The sequence below is a fragment of the Otolemur garnettii genome, unplaced genomic scaffold, assembly GCF_000181295.1.
Source record: "Otolemur garnettii isolate 467f Iridium unplaced genomic scaffold, OtoGar3 scaffold00072, whole genome shotgun sequence".
Classification (NCBI taxonomy): domain Eukaryota; kingdom Metazoa; phylum Chordata; class Mammalia; order Primates; family Galagidae; genus Otolemur; species Otolemur garnettii.
Window position 1 is genome coordinate 4,545,841 of NW_003852467.1, and position 20,666 is coordinate 4,566,506.

At 35.8% G+C, this 20,666-nt stretch overlaps 1 protein-coding gene across 1 annotated transcript in view; it reads left to right on the top strand.

Annotated features, from left to right (window-relative positions):
* The window catches only part of DMD (dystrophin), a 2,307,273-nt gene that overhangs the window by 706,255 nt on the left and 1,580,352 nt on the right, over positions 1-20,666 (top strand). Inside the window, exon 12 of the mRNA XM_023515448.1 lies at positions 11,753-11,903. Coding sequence (XP_023371216.1) covers positions 11,753-11,903 — 151 coding nt within the window. The remainder of the gene's footprint in view (positions 1-11,752; positions 11,904-20,666) is intronic.

The following is a 20,666-nucleotide window of genomic DNA, read 5'->3' on the forward strand; positions in this document are numbered from 1 at the left end:
AAAAAATTAATCTTTGTCTGAGCAATATAGCATATTGATGAACCAGACCCCAGGGCCAAACCCTTATAGTTCCCACTTTACCACTTTCTCTTGCTAGTCTTTTGACCCAGGTAAATCTCTGTATCCCCATTTGTCAATCATCGGGGCCAATAACAATTCTTGTGTCAATAGGATTAATTGTAGTAATACCCCTGTTGTCTGACACATGATAAATATGTTATTCAAAACTAAGATTATGTTAAAATTTCCAAATTGCAAAAGGTCAAAATAACTCCTGAGATCATTTCTGACTTGTACAGTATAATTAGTTTATAAATAAACAAGCCAAAGACATTTTCATGCATCATGAATTTTTGCCTCCATGATATCTCTTTGTATCTGATTCATAGTAACCCTGATGTGCCATGATACCTGGGTCCAGCTTTTCAAATATTGCCCCTGTGAGCACCCAAGGGCTGGAGAAAAATTATTGCTGAGTCCTGTAAAAACTGGCATAATCATTCTCAGCCCTCTATGGTCATTAGAATCACAAAGTTGGAGAGTTTTAAAAGTAAAAATATATTGACATCAGCTGCAGAAATTATGACTGCATTGTTCAGGCGTGGCTCTGGGACATCAGTTTGAAAAGTTCTCTGTGTGACTCTAATTAGCACCTTTTATATTAAGGCATTATTGACATAAATTCTACTACTTCCCCTTTCCGTGTACTGAAGCACATGCCAGTATTCTGGAAACATCTAGCTATATATAAACAATTGCTGGGCTCAAATTATGAATATATAATCTATCTATTACAACCATTTTGTTAACATTTTCAAGTCATCTTGAATAACTTTAATCACTGTAGTTTTAGTTACCAAATGGCGTGCATTTAAAAATAAAAGTACATTAAAAGTTCAGTTGAATTTATGCCAGTAGTCTTCCCTTAAATCAAAATATATACATTTTATTGCTAGCTTAAATCGTATGCATTTTGCATGTAATACACACATGTTAATTGAAGACCACTGGTGGTTATGTTCTAATCTAAATGTTCATAATATTTTACCCCCTTTCATTATTTGTATTTTTCATTGAAATTGCATATAAACAAATCATGAATTCTAACAAATTGGACTTGAGAGCCTATCTCCCAAAAGAGCTCATGCCTCTTAGGAATTTTTAAAGTTTTAATTGTAATCCTCTAGGTTTTATCAATTCCATATACTTACACATCTATTAGTGTAGTATCTAGCATATAGTCATATTTTAATACATTTTATAACATATTTCCACATAGCTCCATAAATGCTATTAAGACTATAAAATGTAGGCTGAAATTAATAAAAAAATGTACCATTTTGCATTAATAAAATTCTGTCTAGAAAATGGGAATTTCAAAAAAATGCTATTTATGTGTGTTGCTAGATTCCTAAACTCAGGACATCATTCTCTGTGGACACTGCAGGACATAATAAATTGGTACAGATAAGCAGATTGAAATATGGATTCCTGGCTATTAATCTTCCAGGTTAGGTCGGTATTATCCAGGAGTGAAGCCACTAGCCACATGTAGCTAAATTATAATTATCACAGTCAAATATAGTTAACAATTCAGAGTCTCAGCCACACTAACCATATTTCACAGGCTCAGTAGCCCCATGTACTGGCTCGGCACCTGTGGCTCAAGTGGCTAAGGTGCCAACCACATACACCTGAGGTGGTGGGTTCGAATCCAGCCCAGGCCCGCCAAACAACAATGATGGCTACAACCAAAAAAAAGAAAAAAATGGCCGGGCATTGTGGTGGATGCCTGTGGTCCCAGCTATTTGGGAGGCTGAGGCAGGAGATTCGCTTGAGCCCAGGAGTTGGAGGTTGCTGTGAGCTGTGATGCCATGGCACTCTACCCAGGGTGACAGCTTGAGGCTCTGTCTCAAAAAAAAAAAAAATAGCCCCACGTGGCTAGTGGCTACTACATTGACTATTGCAGACATAGAATATTTACATTATTGTAATAAGTTCTGTTGGACAGCACTGGGTAGAGAATAGTTGCCTTCCCACATTCTAACAGAATTTCCATCAAGCCAACCCAACATTCTTATTGATTTCTTTCATATACATTCAAATGTATTTTCATGGTAGAGTGTGGAGTGAGAGATCTCTTGTAAAATTGCTTGAAAAATAGTATTGATTTGAATTCTTTTTACTGGAACCAACAACAAAAAATAACCAAGTCAAAATGTCTTATACCATTGCTCCTTAAAGTGTGATCCATGGATCCCTTTTGTGTTCCTTAAAAATGCAAAGTCTCAGGCCTTACCCAAGCCCTAATGTCATAAAGTATCTCAAGAATGGAAGAAAAAGTATCCAAAGTACACAGCCCTATTTTAAAACTAATTTATAGCTTTCATAGGAAAGATATAACCTAATTATAGCCTTAGAATATGGGGAAAGGGGTGGATGGGTGGAGGGAGGGTGATTGGTGGGGTCACCTCTATGGTTTATCTTACAAGGGTACAAGTGAATCTTTCTAAAAGCAGAGTATGAATGTCTTAATAACTAAGAAAATGAGATGAAGGCTACGTTAACCAGTTTGATGAGAGTATTTCAAATTGTATATGAAAACACCACACTGTACCCCATGATTGCATTAATGTATACAGCTATCATTTAATAAAAAAAAAAATGTGGTTTGAAACACTCCCCAGGTTATTTGCATACACAGTAAGGTTTGAGAAGCACTGGGTAGAACCACAAGGATGTCTATTATTTTATATAACAATAAATGCATAGATGAGGTGACTCCTGAGACTATTAAGTCTGGAATTCCATATAGCTGAAGTTGCAGTTCTTCAAATTTACCTGTTTTGCTGGCCTGTCTCTGTCCTCAGATATCTTTAATGGCTGAAAGTTAACTGAAGCAGCTCTAGTATCTTGTTCCTTGGCCTCTGTGTATTGTCAGGACCATCTCCTCCTGCCCTGCACTATTTTTTCCTCTCCCTCACCATTCGATTGCTAGTCATGTACTCCATTACTCTTATGCTTTTACATCCCTTTTTAAATGGCTACTTGAAGATTAAACAATAAAACATTAAAAACTGTAAACACTTTTCTTGTCTGTGGGTAATAGATTTTTTTTTTAATTTTCTGAACTTGACATTTGTTCCAAATTTATTTGTGTTGTTAGGATAGTAGCTGAAAAGGTGAAACTGCTTTCTCATTTTAATCATGTTTGAATTAAATATAAAATTCATGTTCATCTAGCAAAAAACTCTAAAATATAAGCAGTTTCATATGGCTTAACCTAATATGCTCTCATCCATAAAAGAAATAAAATAGTGCCAGGTTAAAAGCCAAGACTTGGTTCACAGAGAGTCCGTGATTTGTATAATGTCTTCATATGCCACTCTGTCACCTTGGACAAGTTCCTTAAGCTACCTTTCAAAGAACCAATGTCCTAAGAAATAAAATAATATTATCTAGCCCATTTGGTAATAACGAGGAACAAATAAGATTATTCTCAAAGGCATGTCAATCATGCTTCACCTTCACATTTTGTCTTATATCTGTTCTGTTTTTTACTACGGATCATTGTATATTAACACGTTTCCATAAAATGACCAATTTTTACATAGCCCTATTCTAAATTATATATGATTTTAATGGAAATCACTGGAAAAGCACAACCATTTTAACACTATATTAAAGACAATTGTTCCTAAAGTCCAAAGAAAAAGCATACAAAGTTAAGCTCTTCATGAGAGTTTCCCTGTGTGAACATCATCTTTATTCTTCTAGAATTGTCATATCCCCAAGTCCATCATATTAAGAAAATCCTGCCTGCTGCTTAGGAATTCTTCTCACTTTTAATAAGTAGGGCAGTAGACACAACTCAGTGCACATTTCCTAACTATGCCATGTTCACTATAAAGTATCATGGGGTTGGTGAAACAGAGCAGCCTCCTATCATCTCTCCAAGTCTAGAAAAACATGAAAGAGGAGTGATTGGGTATCCTGAGATTTTCCTGCTAGCCTCACATTACTCCCTATCTTCTTAAGCTTCTGAGTTGGAGCAGTGGGCAACTAATGGATCAAACACACACCTTAAAAAGCCTAGCACTGATTTTCAAATATACAGTCTTCTCCCCTGGATTCTTGTTATTCCAAGTTTAATTTATGACCATACAACATTGGCTCCACCTTGGGAGCCTGTTAGAAATGTAACTTCTCAGACCCAACCCTCTGATTTTAAATTAGAAACCCCAGGGAGTTTACATGCTTAAGTGAGAAGCTGTCACCTATATCATGGGACAGCAAATCTAAATGTCCAGAATAAGAGTCAGAAAGATAATATTAAGGAAGTGAGGTGAGTTGGTTATAAAGGAGGATAAGGAGTGGTGGGGACGGTGGCAAACTGAAAAGCTAATATGAAGGATAGTTGATATTCAAATTTACAGATTATCACCATGTGGGAAGGTAGATTTAGGGTTGTTAAATCCTATTAAATATTATCAAGAGTGGCCAATCCTGATTTTTGTAGATACTATCTCATGATTTTTAACTTTTGGCAACTTTTTTATTTTCAATTAACATGAGACCAAATCTGGCACGTGAACACTACTATTAGCAATATTACTAATATCTAGTCAAGTCTTATAGTAAGGAAAAGGAATATTTAGTGAAAACATGTTCTCAGAATCCTTTTCCCACTGGAATGAATGCTCTGTATTTTCATGGTTATTTGTATCATCACTCTCCACCACTCTTGTACCCTTCTATTTTAAAAATTATTCTGAGGTTAGTTTCAGGCTTCAGACACATACAATCCCTCCATTTTAGAGCTTTAGATCAGAGCCCATTCTTAGGCAGTTAACAGTCACATCTCTCTCTATAATTGGAGGTCAGAATGAGATAGTTTCATGTCAAAATAAATACCAATAATTCCTTGGGCATTGTCCCTTTTTAAATGTTAATATGAATAATGTTTTTGTCTCTGTAGAGTTTACATGAGTTGTGAATAGAGATTAAAGCTATCTAGAGCAGTGATCGTCAAACATGAACGTCCATCAGAATCACCAGGAAGTCTGGTTGAAACAGATTCCTAAACCACATCCCCGGAGTTTCTGATTCAATAAGTCTGGGTCTAGACCTGAGAAGCTGCATTTCTAGGGGCTGGGCTGATGCTGTTGGTCTAGGGCCCATACTTTGAGACCTACTAATCAAGACATGGAAAACAGATCTTTATTTAGCTGGGAGACACTGATGTGACTCTACCAGTCCTTAAAATAGTAGACCACACAGGTTGCATGCTGAGTATCCCTATGTGCTCCCTGACTACCTGTTAACTAGCCATCCTGGCTTTTCCCCTAAGAACTTCCAACCGGACATTTCCATATCCTACCTGTAAAAAGAGCACCTAACAAAGCACTTTTGCATATACCCGTTCATACGAATCAGTCTCTGAGTCCGGGTTTCTAAGATGAAACTACAATGAAACCTAAAAGATTATTGGAGGTTTATTGGAGGTTCAGATTTCAGAGTGTTAGGCAGCACTCAGATTCTCCAAGACCCAGGAATTAGTGTCGGATGTCATATTGTATGACTGCATTGTGCCTTATGCAATCAAGCTGCACGTGTCTTCCTGTCCCTCTGTGATGCCTCAGGGCCATGTCATGTTTGTTCTTTCAGACTTAAGGTTCTTTTTTTTTTATTTCTTATAGCATAACTGTGTACATTAATGCAATCATGGGTTACAGTGTGCTGTTTTCATATACAGTTTGAAATACTCTCATCAAACTGGTTATCGTGACCTTCATGTCATTTTCTTAGTTATTGAGTTAAAATGTTCATACTCTGCTTTTAGAAAGATTCACTTGTACCCTTGTAAGATAAACCATAGAGGTGACCCCACCAATCACCCTCCCTCCACCCATCAACCCCCTCACCTACCCCTCCCAGCCCCTTCCCATATTCTAAGGCTATAATTAGGTTATGACATTCCTATAAAAGCTATGGATTAGTTTCAAAGTAGGGCTGTGTACATTGGATACTTTTTCTTCCATTCTTAAGATATTTTGCTAAGAAGAACATTTTCTTCTTTATGATCCTCTTCACTGCTACTACTTTAAGATTTAGATTTCTTCAAATATCAATAGTGCAGTAAAACTATTCTTTACAGACTCAATGCACTTGCTCTTATTTTATAACATGATCCCAATTATATGTGGACTAACGAGCTTTATATACCATCTATGGCCTCGCTTCTTTCTGCCACACATAAGCTCCATAACAGTGAGGGATTGTGTGGATCTTCCTCAACTCTCCATCATAGTATCTAGGTACTCAATAATTGTATACTTAATAAATGCATGAATCCATTTTTTCAAGTCTCAGGTCATGAGTTCTGTGACACCATTCCTGGTACAGGCTGCAGTCAACTTGGAACTGTACTCTCTACAATGTATATAAATCTAATTACAATGATTTTCTTGCCTCATCATAACTGTTGATGTATCTATTTCTCTAGTAGTCTCTGAGCTATTTGAGGTTAAGAATAGGTATTTCGTTTTGTCCATTTCTAGCAAATAAGAGTTTCTTGCATACATATGGAACTCAGTAAATATTTCTAGAATGAAGTGTTGCCTAAAAACCAAAAACAAATAAATAATACGTTTAGGTTAAAGCCCTTAAATCAAAGAAATGCACATTGGACTTCAAAAATTTCTTCAAGTAAAAGTAATAATGTGAGATTTTTTGCTTCCATTTTTGAAATGTGAGGATTTTATCTTAATGACAAACTGGGCAGGAAAACAAAAAAACAAGGAATGCTGTTGTAGCCAATTCTCATGAAATATTATCAGGTCAGTTCTCAAGGGAGAGACTGAACCAACATAGTGAAGGATTTACACACTTGGCAAGAGGTTTAAACTTGCAACTTTCAGTTTTTGCTTCCATTTAAGTGGATAGCTCATCTTTGTTGTTTCCCATAAAAAAGACAATGTCTACTTTTGTGTTTGATAAATGAAAGTTCATTCTCAATGACTTCTGATTCCAATGTGCCTCAGAGTAAATGTGTCTCTAAAATGTTAAATGTCACTAAATAGTGCAATCGGAATTATTTTAAACACTCTCAAAACTGAAGATAGTTGTGAAGTACGTGTTAGAAGGAAGCCCTGTTAATAATCCCAGACTTTCCGGCCAGCTATGGAGCCATTATAATTAACATCGACATTTTATGATAATATTCCTCTTTCCCTAGAACATTATATGAAGAGTGCTCACAGTGTTCAACACTACATACAGGGTCCATGGTGGGATTTGAATAAATTGGGATTAATGTGTGAGGACAAACTAGCTGATGAATTTGGTATCTTTGTGTTTAGTTTTAAATATACTTATTAAATGTAAGTTAACCATTTTGATAGCTATTTTCTTTATCAGATTCATTTCACTTTCCCATTTCTTGTTTGGTTCAATAAAGATAACCTCTAGACAATGGCTATCCAACCATTTTTTTTTCCTACTGCATATTGGAAGAAGAGTTGTCTTGGGCCACACCATGAATACACAAACACAAACCAAAGCTGATTCGGAAAAAAAATTCCATGCTTGCTTTTTCTGATATTCAACATCACAGATAAGCAAAACAAGTTTCCACAAAATCAGCATGGGGCCCTCAGGGTATAATTTTGTTCTTTTGCATATGGATATTCATTTTTCCCAGCAGCAGTTATTGAAAAAATTGTCCTATCCTCATGTTTTTGATACTACTGTCAAAATTAATTTATATAAATGCATAGACTTATTTCTGGGTGCTTCATTCTATTCTGTCATATCTGTTTGTATGCCAGTACAATGCTTTTCATTTCCTTTTTTTTTGGGGGGGGGTGCAGGGGCTTTTTTTGTTTGTTTGTTTGGCCAGGGCCGGGTTTAAACCCACCACCTCCAGTATATGGGTCCGGCATCCTACTCCTTTGAGCCACAGGTGCTGCCCCAATGCTTTTCTTGATAGTACAGAAGAACCTCTTCTAATTTGAGACTTTAACCTTAGTGAGGAGATCACAATCATCAGCCGTGGTGACGAGATCAAAACCACCATATTATTAGTGGTTCCATATTGATTTGGTATCTTCTGTTTCTTATTGGTTATGACATTATTGTACATGGAGATACTAAGAGATCCCTGGCAAATGTCTTATTCTTTAAAAAAAAAATTTATTAAATTATAAACACATAGATCATGTGTACATTGATGCCTTTATGGGGTACAATGTGCTGATTTTATATATAATTTGGAATGCTTACTTCAAACTCATCAAAATAGCCTCCACCTCATTTACTTAATTATTGTGTTAAGACATTTATACTCTATACTTAATAGAATTGTCTCTGGTTCAAATGTCTTATTCTTCTGATACATTTCTGCTTGTTCCTCATTGCATAGGATCGATCAACTCAATTGATCCTTTGTGTCTAAGATCAGTGTAGTAATTGTTTTATTTATTTAGCAGTAGGAGGATCTCAACTCATACTGGAGCAGAAGCATCTTAATTTCTAGTTTAAAGAAACCTTATTATGCAGTCTTTTTAAAAAGATGGAGACTTTACCTCTTTTATGTTTACATGGGTGGAACTAGAACACATTCTTCTCAAGAATGGAAGAAAAAGTATCCGTTGTACTCAGTACTATTATAAAACCACTGTATAATCACCCACATTTTCATAGGAAAGATATAACACAACTATAGCCCAGAATGAAGGAGAGAAGAGGAGGATGTGGGGGGAGGCCAGGTCAAAGGAGGGCAATCAGTGGGACCTCACCTATAGTGCATATTGCAAGGGTACATGCCAAATCTATTAAGAGTAGAGTCCAAATGTCTTAACCCAATAATTAAGTGAAGTCTATGTTAACCAGTTTGATGTAAGCATTCCAAATTGTATATAAAATCAGCACATTGTACCCCATAAATGCATTTATGATTTAATAAAATTAAGAGAAAAAAATGCAGTTATGATTTATTCAATTAAGAGAAAAAAATTTCCACTTTATGTCAAATTTCTTACTGGTGAACTGCTACTTTAAAGAGAAGAAGAGAAAAAAGATAAACTACATGATAATGACTTAGGTGGAGACATCACTATGACTTCATACTCAGCATACTATAGGTACAGATGATTACATATACAAGTATTTATTGGTGACTACATTCTTTCTTCTATCAGCCCAGGGGTCCAAAGTGTAACATCACCCCTGAAGCAATGAGCACCCCTAACAATAGGATCTTGGTTTCTAATACCATTTCCCAGTGTGGGGGGGAAACAAAATCCAGGACACTATGGAGAAATAACTGATTATAAAACTATGACAGAAAATATAGACAGTGAGCCTGGAGCATTTTTTACTGCCAGAAAGGAAGGACTAGCTCAACCCTCCTCTCTCAAGAAATACATTGATGGGACATGTATGAGCTCACAATGTCCAAAGCTGAAACAATTTGAGCAAAAAGGAAAAGCAAAACAAATAATATTGTATTTAGCCCAAAGTATAAAGTAACCATATGTGAGTTCATACTAGATAAGTAGGTAATTGAATAAATACATAGAATAGAGACAAATATCCCATGCAGAAGAATTCCAAATAACCTAGGTAGCTATTTTGTCCTCAAGGAGAGGGAATAGCAAATATCATTCCCTACTCCTTAAGTGTTGTCTGTATATAGTGATGTTCTTATAAAAACAACAAAAATGTAGAAAAGCGAAGGAAGAGTAACTTTACAAAAAAGATACCTGACCCCCATTACTTTAGCCAGATGATCAACGTTATCATCAACACTGATTAGTCCCATTGAGCATACATACAACCTTGATGTAATGTGCTTAAAATGGCCAACTCTATCTGTGATCTTTCTCTCAAAAACCCACACCACCAGGCTAATTATGAGGGGAAAAGATCAGACAAATACGCTGCCCAGGAGAATATTACAAAATACTTGCCTGGCCACTATTCCTTCAAACTGTCAGAAAAATTCTGAGAAACTGACACAGCCAAAAGAAGACTGAGGAGACAGGACAACTAAACATAATATGGAAACTTGGAAGGATGCTGAAATAGAAACAAGTTTAAATCTAAGGAAATCAGAACTGAATACAGACTCCAGTTACCAATGCACAGATATTGGTTTATTAATTGTAATTGTTCAATATTAATGTAAGATGTTTATAAAATGGGAGACTAGATACAAGGTTATCTGCTAACTCTCTATATTATATTCTTAGTATATTTGGTAAATCTAAAACTATTCCAAGAATATAAAGTCTATTAAAAAATGCTCTCAGCTATGTGTATACTTTGTGTGTTTAAATATGCTGATTAATGGAAAATTCTATTAACAGTTTCATAAGTCATTATAGATTCTAAGTATGTCCTTTTAATATCAGTGTTCATTATATTATAGTTTTAAGAAATGATTTAAACATGACTGTCATAAAAATTACTTACCTTAAAATTGGTATTAACACCATTTGCATCTTATATTTGGATAGACTAATGGATTAGCCTCAACTTGTGTTTTTATCTTCACTGCAAAATTGCATGTTTAATAGGCAAGGTGTTATTCTATGTCCCTGATACTGGTAATTTAATGAAGGTTTGAGAGCTTGGTTTTAAGGCTTATAGCTGGGCTATGAACCTAGGCCTTTGGACTTTAAATCTATCACCCAGCCCACTGTTTTGTATCTTTCAAAGATATACCCTTTCACTTATCTATTTGTACATATCAAATGATTTCAGATTTAGTGGCTTAAAACAAAAATTCACAACATCATTGTGATTCTGTAGAACAAGAATACAAGCAAAGCTCAGCTAGGTTTTTCTTCTACTCCCAGAGATACATCTAAGGACAGTGTTTTCCAACCTTTTATATCTCATGGCACACTTGAACCTATGGTAAAAACTTCTGCAGCACACTTAAATTGTGTTAATCAAAAAAAAAAAAAGAGTAAAAAGAATATATGTACTATGCTTTGAACTACTTTCAAAAGTAATTTAATGATCTCTAAAATTTTTTCACAGCATACCTGACCCTCTTATGGCACACCAGTTGAAAATCACTGATCTAAGGTTATTCTTTGGCCTTCACTGAGCTGGAAGCTCACCTCTGAGATAGCATTTCATCCCTCAGGGTCAGTCTCAGATGGGCTTTAATCCATGGCCTCCATTATAGTATGGAATCTGAACTCCAAGAGAGAATTCATATGCTGCCACCAGTTCTTTAACAGCCTACAGTGGAACTGGTGCAGTGTCAATTATGCCACATCCTATTGGCCAAATCAAATCACAAGGCCATACCATAGTCATGTTGATGGGAAATAGACCTGATCTCTTTGATAAGAAAAGTAGCAAGTGATTTGTGGCCATCTTTAAGCATCACATATGTTAAAATAATGGGAATATTAAAAAAAATGCCAACATCTACTACTAACTCAATTATAAGGAATGACTTGCACTTTAGTTAGCACGTTCACATTTAGATGACTATGTGAAACTTTCTAGAGATCAGGATGTTAACTGTTGTAAATCTGAGAAAGAAGAGCTTCAGGGGTGATTGATAGTGGACTTTACTTACATTTTTCTTAATGTCTAATGGATGCCAAAAATGTGAGCATGATGTAAATTATAAATTCTACTGTTTTACCTAGTTGTGTTTCTGGTCATAATAAGTTTCTTTAATCGAGATAATGATAGAGATAATAATGGAGTTCTTTCAACTTTCCAGTTTACATAAAGTTTTAATGGATCTCCAGAATCAGAAACTAAAAGAATTAAATGACTGGCTAACAAAAACAGAAGAGAGAACATGGAAAATGGAGGAAGAACCTCTTGGACCTGATCTTGAAGACCTCAAACGCCAAGTACAACAACATAAGGTTAGTTATTATATGTTATACGACTTCAACTGGAAACAAACTCTGTATATATGTAATACATAGATGTCATGGTTGGTAAGAAAGGAGGTTTCAAATGAGCAGGCAGCCTTTGGCCGTCTCTTGCCCTTCCAAATTCTACCAGGTAAGAACACTGCAAGGAGGCCCTCAGTAGAAGCTGGCAGTTTCATCTTGGATTTCTTAGCTTCCAGAACTATGAAAAATAAATTTCTGTTCTTTATAAATTACATAGTCACAAGTATTTTTGTTACAGCCTCCCAAACCAGTCTAAGACTTTTTTTTTTTCAAATAAAGTATATCTAGGCTTTTCATATTTTAAAAAAAATCAAACATATTCCTGGAAGAGAACAGTGTATGGTGTGTGATTTATTAAAATTTTACTTTCCTGGAAAAGACTCTCTGTAGGGATTACCCGCAATGCAAATTTAAATACTAAGATTTTTTTTTACATATTTTAACCTCAATTCATAACTAAGAGCAGGGCAAGCTTGATGAAAATGAGAATATGTAATATTACTGTAAAATACAATCTCTTTCAATTTTAGTATTTCTGTCTTATTGATTTTCAGTTTATTTGTACATTAACAGTTATGCTCCCTGGTTGTGAGAAAGAATATTTTTGTTTTTGTGTCTGTGATTGGATTTTACAAGAATGTTTCTGATCCAAAATCATCAGGGTACTTTATTCTAATAATCAATGTAAATTATTAAAATAAGCTCTGAGTTTTACCATTGGAAGAGAGCCTTCCTCAGTCCATAAAGACACACACCACACACACAGAGAAAGGGATAGAACCACCTTTATGACTGGCCCAGGATTAGAGCTTCCCCATTTAGCAAATAAAAATTACAAGAGGGCTAAATACATTTGGATTTCAGATAAATAACACATAATTTTCTTGATATGAGTATGTCTCAGATTATTCACTATTTATGTGAAATTCACATTTTTCTGGGTTTTCTTTATTTCAACCGGCACCTTTAATCAAGATCTGTAGTTCTTAGATTTGTGGCTGAATGGGAATATTTGCTCCCTGATGTCAGACCACCTAAATCTGCTTTTTGTCCAACTTTATTCTCTCTTTTTAGAACATTGTGTCAGATGTTTTATAGTTCCTCCAGACAGATAAAACACATCTTTCTTTCTAAGTTCTAGAGGGTTTTTTTTTCTTTTTCTTATTTATTGACCTTTAGGTTTCAATGGCAAGTGAGGCAGCCCTTGCTATTACCCCCAACCAGTCCATTGGCCACAGCACTTAAAGATCAAGCATTTAGGGATAGCTGTAGCTATGGTAATCTCTATCTACTACAGCATCAGGAAAAAGATATTAACGCTATTATCATTATCACAGAGAAATTATGACTATAAAAGGTTAACTTTTCACATACATCTGATGAATAAGTTATATCCGGTGCTAGTTTTCTAATTGTAGCTTTTTCCCTGCATAAATAATGTCCTCCTCTAGTTGACACTGTGCTTACCCTCTTCTCCTTGGCCCACGCTGGAAGTTGCTTCTAGGCCCTTTCTGTATACACCAGTGGCTTCTGACACAGGAGCATTTCAGCAAGTTTGAAGGTAGATAGGAAGAGGAGTTAATGCCTCTAAAGCAATCTTTAACCATTGAAGAATAAAAGTTGACAGATACATCTCATAGAATCTTTGTCCCAATTCCAAGATGTATTCCCCACAGTTCATAAAATTCCCCAGCAAAACTGAGCTTCAGAGGTTCAGAGGGTAACTTTCTGCACATTCTCTTACTCTTACAATGCCTCATGAAATCAACTCCCAAATAAATTCATTGCTCCTAAATCTTTTGTTCAGAATAGATTTTTTGGAGGAAACTAACTTAACACAACCTTCTTGCCGTAGAAGTCAATTTTCTAGTTCCAGCTCTACCACTAAATAGATCTGTGATTTTCAGGTATCACTTAATCTCTCTCAGATTCCTCATGTCATCACCTTGGACATACATGTGCTGAGTCAGTTGGTTTCTATGTTCTTTCCAGTCATGGTTTCAGTGTGTCCAGTAGTTTTGGAATATGAGAACTTTCAGAAAAGGAAGAGATTAGGCCAGTAACACTGACCATCAGAAAGCAGGGTACTGGTGCTGGATGCCTGGAGTATAAAAAGGAAGCCAGGAAAAAGGGCTCTAAAAGAGTAGGAGGAGGAGGAGAATATAGGGGTTTTAGCTTGGGAGTCTGAACAGACTCTTCCATAAGGTTAGACAGAGCATCCAGATCTTCATATCCTGACAACCGCCTTCCCTGGTCTGCATTTTCCTCTGGAAAATATAAAGTGAATACAATAGAAAGTAGTTGACTAATATTGTTACAAAATTTGAGTAGATTGAAAATGTGTCATCTGCAATGAGTATGAAATTGCTTTGAAGAACATAATTTGAAACGAAAAAAGACAAAAGGACTATAAGTAAGTTGATTATGTAACGTTTTACATCCAGGAATTATTCATATAACGTGTGTAAAGAGAAAGAATTGGTTTGCTGGCTCAGAGAGTGAGGTCAACTCCTACTTTTAACGATGTGGATTCAAACCCAGTTAAGGACAGATTTTTTTTTTCCATAAAATTAAAAGAAGGGAAATATTCATAGACAAGAGAAGGCTTGATCATTGAAAATACTCTCTTGTTACATGGATGTAATTTTGTTGAGAAGAACATGACTTAACAAAGTCAAACAATTCAGCAAGAGTGGAATTTAATTCAATGTGAAACATGTACAGTATATATTTTTAAAGTACACACTCAAAGGAAGTATTTTGTTAGTCTGGCCACACTTCATAAGATCAAAGAACATATGTTCTTTAGGTAGCTAAGTTCAGATTAAAGCCTTATTTAAATAGTCACTGAATCACTTTGCAGCTTTTCTTCCCAAGACTTGCAAATCAATGACAATAAAGAAACATATCCTTCTGACAAAAAATAATCTGTAACTTTGGAATATCCAAAAATGTAGCCCCCTCTATATCACCACCCTTTTCGCCTAATATAATTTTTACGTTATTCATTTTTAGCTTGGCATAGACAGACATAAAATCCTTGAGTCGTCCCCATTGTTTTTCTTAAAGATGATTACAAATGGCAACATTAAAGAAAAGATACAAGTTTTGTTGCTGGGAATCAATTTAAATTCTGCTCAGATCAGAGGACACGCACTCTTCTCTCTCAGTTGGAGGGCACGATAAAAACGTTTGCAAATCTTGCAAGTACACCATGCATATTACAGATATGGTCCTGTATATTGTGTGACAGCACCCTTTGCTATCTCCATTTCAACAGCATTTTGTTAGGAGGCAGGCTAGAAATTCAAACAGTGAAATGCCACCAAGATAAGTCACTTTACTGAATCTGCCCGTTAGGCAAGGTAAAGCAATTGATCCTGTATTGGTGGTTTCTATTAAATCTAGCCGAAGTCTTAACTCTGGGTACTGAGAAAAGTTCAACTGGCTATGCAATTTGGAAAAGATTGTTCACTCTTCATAGCTATTACTGTGAGGAGAGAATTTAGAGGGTAGCTTTAGATCCCAGGCACCCGACAGTAATTCTCTCTGGAGAGTCAACAAATTGACCCTCATCTCCCTGTAAAGAAACATGTCAGAAATAGTTCTAGCTGGTAATGTCTGTCTCCAGGGATGGACTTTATTAGTGATGCTGATAAGGAATGAAAGGATTTTCCTTGAAGGATTAGTGATAATATTGAGATATAAAAGCCTTGAACTTTCATTAATGGGGAAAAAAAGGTACCAGTTTGGAAGGAAACTAAAGGAAAATATTTGACCTTGGAATCTTTTGTCTTCTGGTACAATCAGAGTTTAAAGTTTAGTTCACTAGCTAGATTTTTAATTCTTTTGAGAGACATTAGACTTTTGCCATAGATATGTTGTCTTCGTGACAGCATCATCAAAATCTTTGGAAATTATCCCAATTTGCAGATGTAAATGTAACATGAACACTATATTCTAACTCCAGCCAATGTTCTATGTTAGATACTGACTAATACAAATTAAATCACCTCTTAGAAGCACAAACATCTATTCTTTCCTTAAAGCTTAGTTAATCTCAAACATTTGGGTTGCCAAGATTGTAAAATACCCTCATCTGGTGACCTTTAAAGTGATCTAGATGTTCATGTAACAGGGAAGGTTTAAGCCTAATCCTGCCAAAGGCTCTGACATTTCATTTCATTCCATTGCATTCTATTCCGTATCACTGAACAAACACTCATTAAAGCGCGTGGGTGCGGTGAAGAATTCAGAAACCAGTCATAGATGAAATCTTCCTCAAGAAGTTCACATTCTAGCACTTCAGATAAATTCACACACAAGTGACCATTATGCAGGTGATTATGGTGGATGGTATGGAAGACTTGAAAGTAGTGATTTGAGCAAAGGGAATAAGGTGAGCAATGTCTGGTATGTCATTTGTTGGATCATGTGTGCAGTTATAGTACTACCAGTGCTGTGTTCAATGCAGGGGGATTAATGCCTGATCACAGAGCATCTTGTATACATGGCTCAGGTATTTGTAATCATTCTGTAAGAGAAGTCATTATTTATAAGAAATTAAAGGGAGAAGCAATTTTCAAAAAATTATCTTAATATTTAGGAAGATGTCTTATAAAATAAGTAAGAACACAGAGAAACAGGGGCCAGAAAACATGTTAGGAGGGTATTGCAGAAAGTATATAGAGCCTGAATGAAAGCATTATGAATACAGTAATTATCAATAAAATCGTGAACAGGAATAAGGCACTTTTTGGAGATCAATGGGAGAACCAGGCAAGGTGCTATTACTCACGCCTATAATCCTAGCACTTTGGAAAGCCGAGTTGGGAGGATCCCTTGGGCTTAGGAGTTCGAGACCAGCCTGAGCAAGAGAAAGATCCTTTCTCTACTAAAAATAGATGAATTAGCATGGCATTAGAAGATTTCTTGAGCCCTGGAGTCTGAGGTTGCTATGAGCAGGGCACTCTAGCCCAGGGCACCAGAGTGAGACTCTGTTTCAAAACAAACAAATGAACAAACAACAACAGCAGCAAAAAACAGGGAAACCAATAGGACTAGTAGGACTAGACATGCAGAATGAGCAAAGAGCTTGAAATAATAGATTCTGCTATTGAGCAATTGGGAGCCCAGAATTTGAATTAAGAAAATAAGCAATATAAAAGGAAATGCAATAGTTGAGAGGAGAATGAATGATCCACAGGAGACTGAGAATGGCATCGAATCTAGTGTTTTTAGTGCCAAGCATGCTCCCTTCTGTCTGTAGCAAAATCACAGTTGCATGTTATTAGCTACTTTTGTGACGTTTCATTTTATTTCCTACCTTTTGCTCCCATAAATGCACTGGACGTTAATGTAAAAAACACCACACTCATATAGTCTACACAGTAGTATGTGTATGATACTCAGTTATACTTTTTTTAATCTAATTGGGAAGACAGCTAATTTTTTTAATCAAAATTCTACCAAGTGGAAACTTCCAAGGGTAACTTCACATATTAGATAATGTTCTTGATTATTGAAATTATAACAAAATTTATATTTGTGATCTTAGTTTTACAAAGCAAGTGATTGTAGATAAAAAGAGTACTGTTTTATTATAGATTACTAAGTATTGGTTCAGTAGCATTGGCCAAAACGTCACAGCCGTGTTATAAAGTACATCAGGGCATCTACTAAAATTATACCTGCCCCAAGATGCCCTCATCGCAGAAACCTAACTATTTCTTATACTTAATTATTCTAGTGATGATTATTCATTAAAAGTTTTTGGCCTCTGAGTTGAGGTTTAAAGAAAGGAAAATAGAGGACCCTACTTATCACTTACTGACTTTTTCCCATATAAAGTTTCATAAACCAGTACCCTACCAATAAATCTCAGTTCTTTTGAGAAGGTAATGCAATATTAATAATGGAAATGAATTATTTAACTACATAAAACATTTTAGAATTTATTTTAGTGGGAACCCTTTCACAAGAAGGCTCCAAAAGATACAGAAACATGAACTTGAAGGCAATAACTTTCTATGACAAATACATTCTTGCATCTTACAACAGAATGCATAGCTATAAATCCAATCCGATGTTAACAAAAAATAAGGTTGAACATGACACTAACTCTGTCAAAAGAATAAAAATTGTTAACTACAGAATACTATCATTTTATATTGAATATTTCTCTTATGAACAGAATGATTTCTAGTAGTACAACTGGGGTACCCCGCTAGTCAGTGGAACTAACGTTAATGTATATTGGATGGCTTTTTATATACTATTAACAATTCAAGTTCTAGGTCATGTCTACTAAGAATGAAAACACTATTAAATCAGACATTTTTGCATGATCTATGGGTTTGGCACACTGAGAATATTTAGTAACAGAAAAATATGTAATGTCATTACCAAGGGTATTAGAAATACGTACTGATGCTCAGGAGGGCTATGTCCATGGATCTCAGCCTAAGAATGAAATGATGAGGTGAAGTTGTGAGAAATAAGCATTTCTTCACCCTCTACCAGCTCTCCTAAAGACTGTGCTAGCTGATTCTAGAGGATCATCTCATTTAATGACCTTTCCTGGAGGGATTTAATCATTCATTTCAGAGATATACAAATATTTTTGAAGAAGTTAAGGAGTTGCCCAAGGAAACTTCAGTAGTAATTGATAGATTCTAATTTTACTTTTGACCTGTTTGCCTTTGAATTCAGACCATTTCTCTCCTGAGATTCCAGTGAAGCGTGACTCTGCTTGAGATCCTGGAAGCTATAGCAAATGCAGAGAAGTGGCAAAGACATTTTGGGATATTGTGGCACTTGGTTTCCTAGGACTGGAAATATCCCATTGGAAGAGCCAGAGACTGAGTGTATATAACGAGTCTTCAAACTTAAGAGTAAGCAGTAGGGAAAGAAAGCGTGTCAGCAGTGCTTGTGCATGAAATTCTCAGAATCAGCTTAAGAAAATGATTTGTCAACATTAATCCTGCACATCTTATTATTTAAATAGAGGGAAAATGGACCAGAAAGGGAACATACAAGAACATACACATAGGATAAGAATGACAATACCGTCTGAACAGGGAGATAATCAGTAGAATGGAACCTCATAATTTTATATTATATTAACCAGTCAATACAGAAATCATTTCTTCTGTGGTCTGCCTGAAACCTTCTACCTCAACTCGCTCTCCCAGTAACCCTGTTCTTTTCTTTTTCAATAATTATTGGCAGGCTAAAGGCATGGTATTCTTATTTATTACATATTTTGGTGTTCATTTTAATTTGATATTAATGATATAACTATATGCAGGATGTCTGTAGACATGCAGGCGTGGATTTTAGAAAGAAGAGGAAAGGCAGGAGATTTGAGGGCTGTCATTTGAGTAGGGTTTTTCCTCCTCTCTCTGTGATCTCTGACCATGCTATTTTTTCAGCTTTGTATGATCACAATATAAAAAATACGTTAAGGCTACTCTTATCTCATATAGATAATTTGGAAAGTCAAGTACTGCTGAAGGGTAGAGAGCATATATTTCCCCAGACCCTAAAATCTGGCAATAGCTTCAGGATTTCTTTTCCTGAATTTTGAAAACCACATACTCTTTCTGTTCTTATGACATTATTAGAGGATGGTAGTCAGAATGGATGCGATGAAGATAAATAGATGAATATTGTTGGGTTCTTGCAGTTTGGGTTGATATCTTTTGATAGGAATGCACCGAAATATGGATTTTTAGAAATAACTAGAAGCTAATATAGTTTATACTGTGTGCCAGGTGAGACGCTAAGCAATTATACCTTATTCAATCCTTTCATCCATATAAAGAGATGGGTAATCTTATACCAATTTTTCAATTAGGAAGCCAGGGCCTAGTAGGGTTGAAAACTTTCTCAAGTTGGCATGGCTGGCTAATGAAGCATACAGGAACCCAACATAGGAAATCGGGCTTCAAATTCTACACCTTTGACTACTAATGCTATGATGTCTCCTTATAACCGAGCACACGTTTTAGTCAATTTACTTCACGTTATGTCCTTTTCGACTTACATTCTGAAATAGGTAGAGATACAGTAATTGTCTACTTTTATACCAAACATATTTATTGAGGTCGCTTCCTGCCATTGAAAAGCATTTATACTTTTACAATCTTTCAAATTTCTCCATTGAAATGCTCTTTGAGAACTCCTCTTTGGTAGCTAACCAATTGGCAAAAAAAAAAAAAAAAAAACTTGTATCAAAACGTAAAACCAGTCGTTCTGATATAAACACTAATATGTAAGTGCATATCAGAATTCTAGGAGAGCCTGTCAGTGAAGCTCATTTAAAATATTCAGCAAATTTACAAGAAAGTTACATGTCATAAATAGATCCTCACGGGGAGCTAGACAATAGTGTGACGAGCAAGACTTAGCAAAGTGAATATTCAAGTGAAAATAAGATGAGAAGGGGGGCAGAGCCAAGATGGCGAACTGCAGCCAGCTTTTTACAGAAGCTCCCGTCCAGAAGGAGGCTGAAAGGACAGAACCTTAGCAAAGTAGCTGATGGTTTGGAGCAGAGACAAGAGAGAAGATTGAAGAGTGCACTTCAACCTTCCTGAGGCGAGCTGCGACCCTGAAATTACAACTAAAGGTACAAAATCCACCACCAAGCAGACGGGAGTCCCCTCCCCCACAACAAGGGCTCGCGCAGTTTACTCCATGCAAACAAGCGAGCAGAGTTCAAACTGCCTC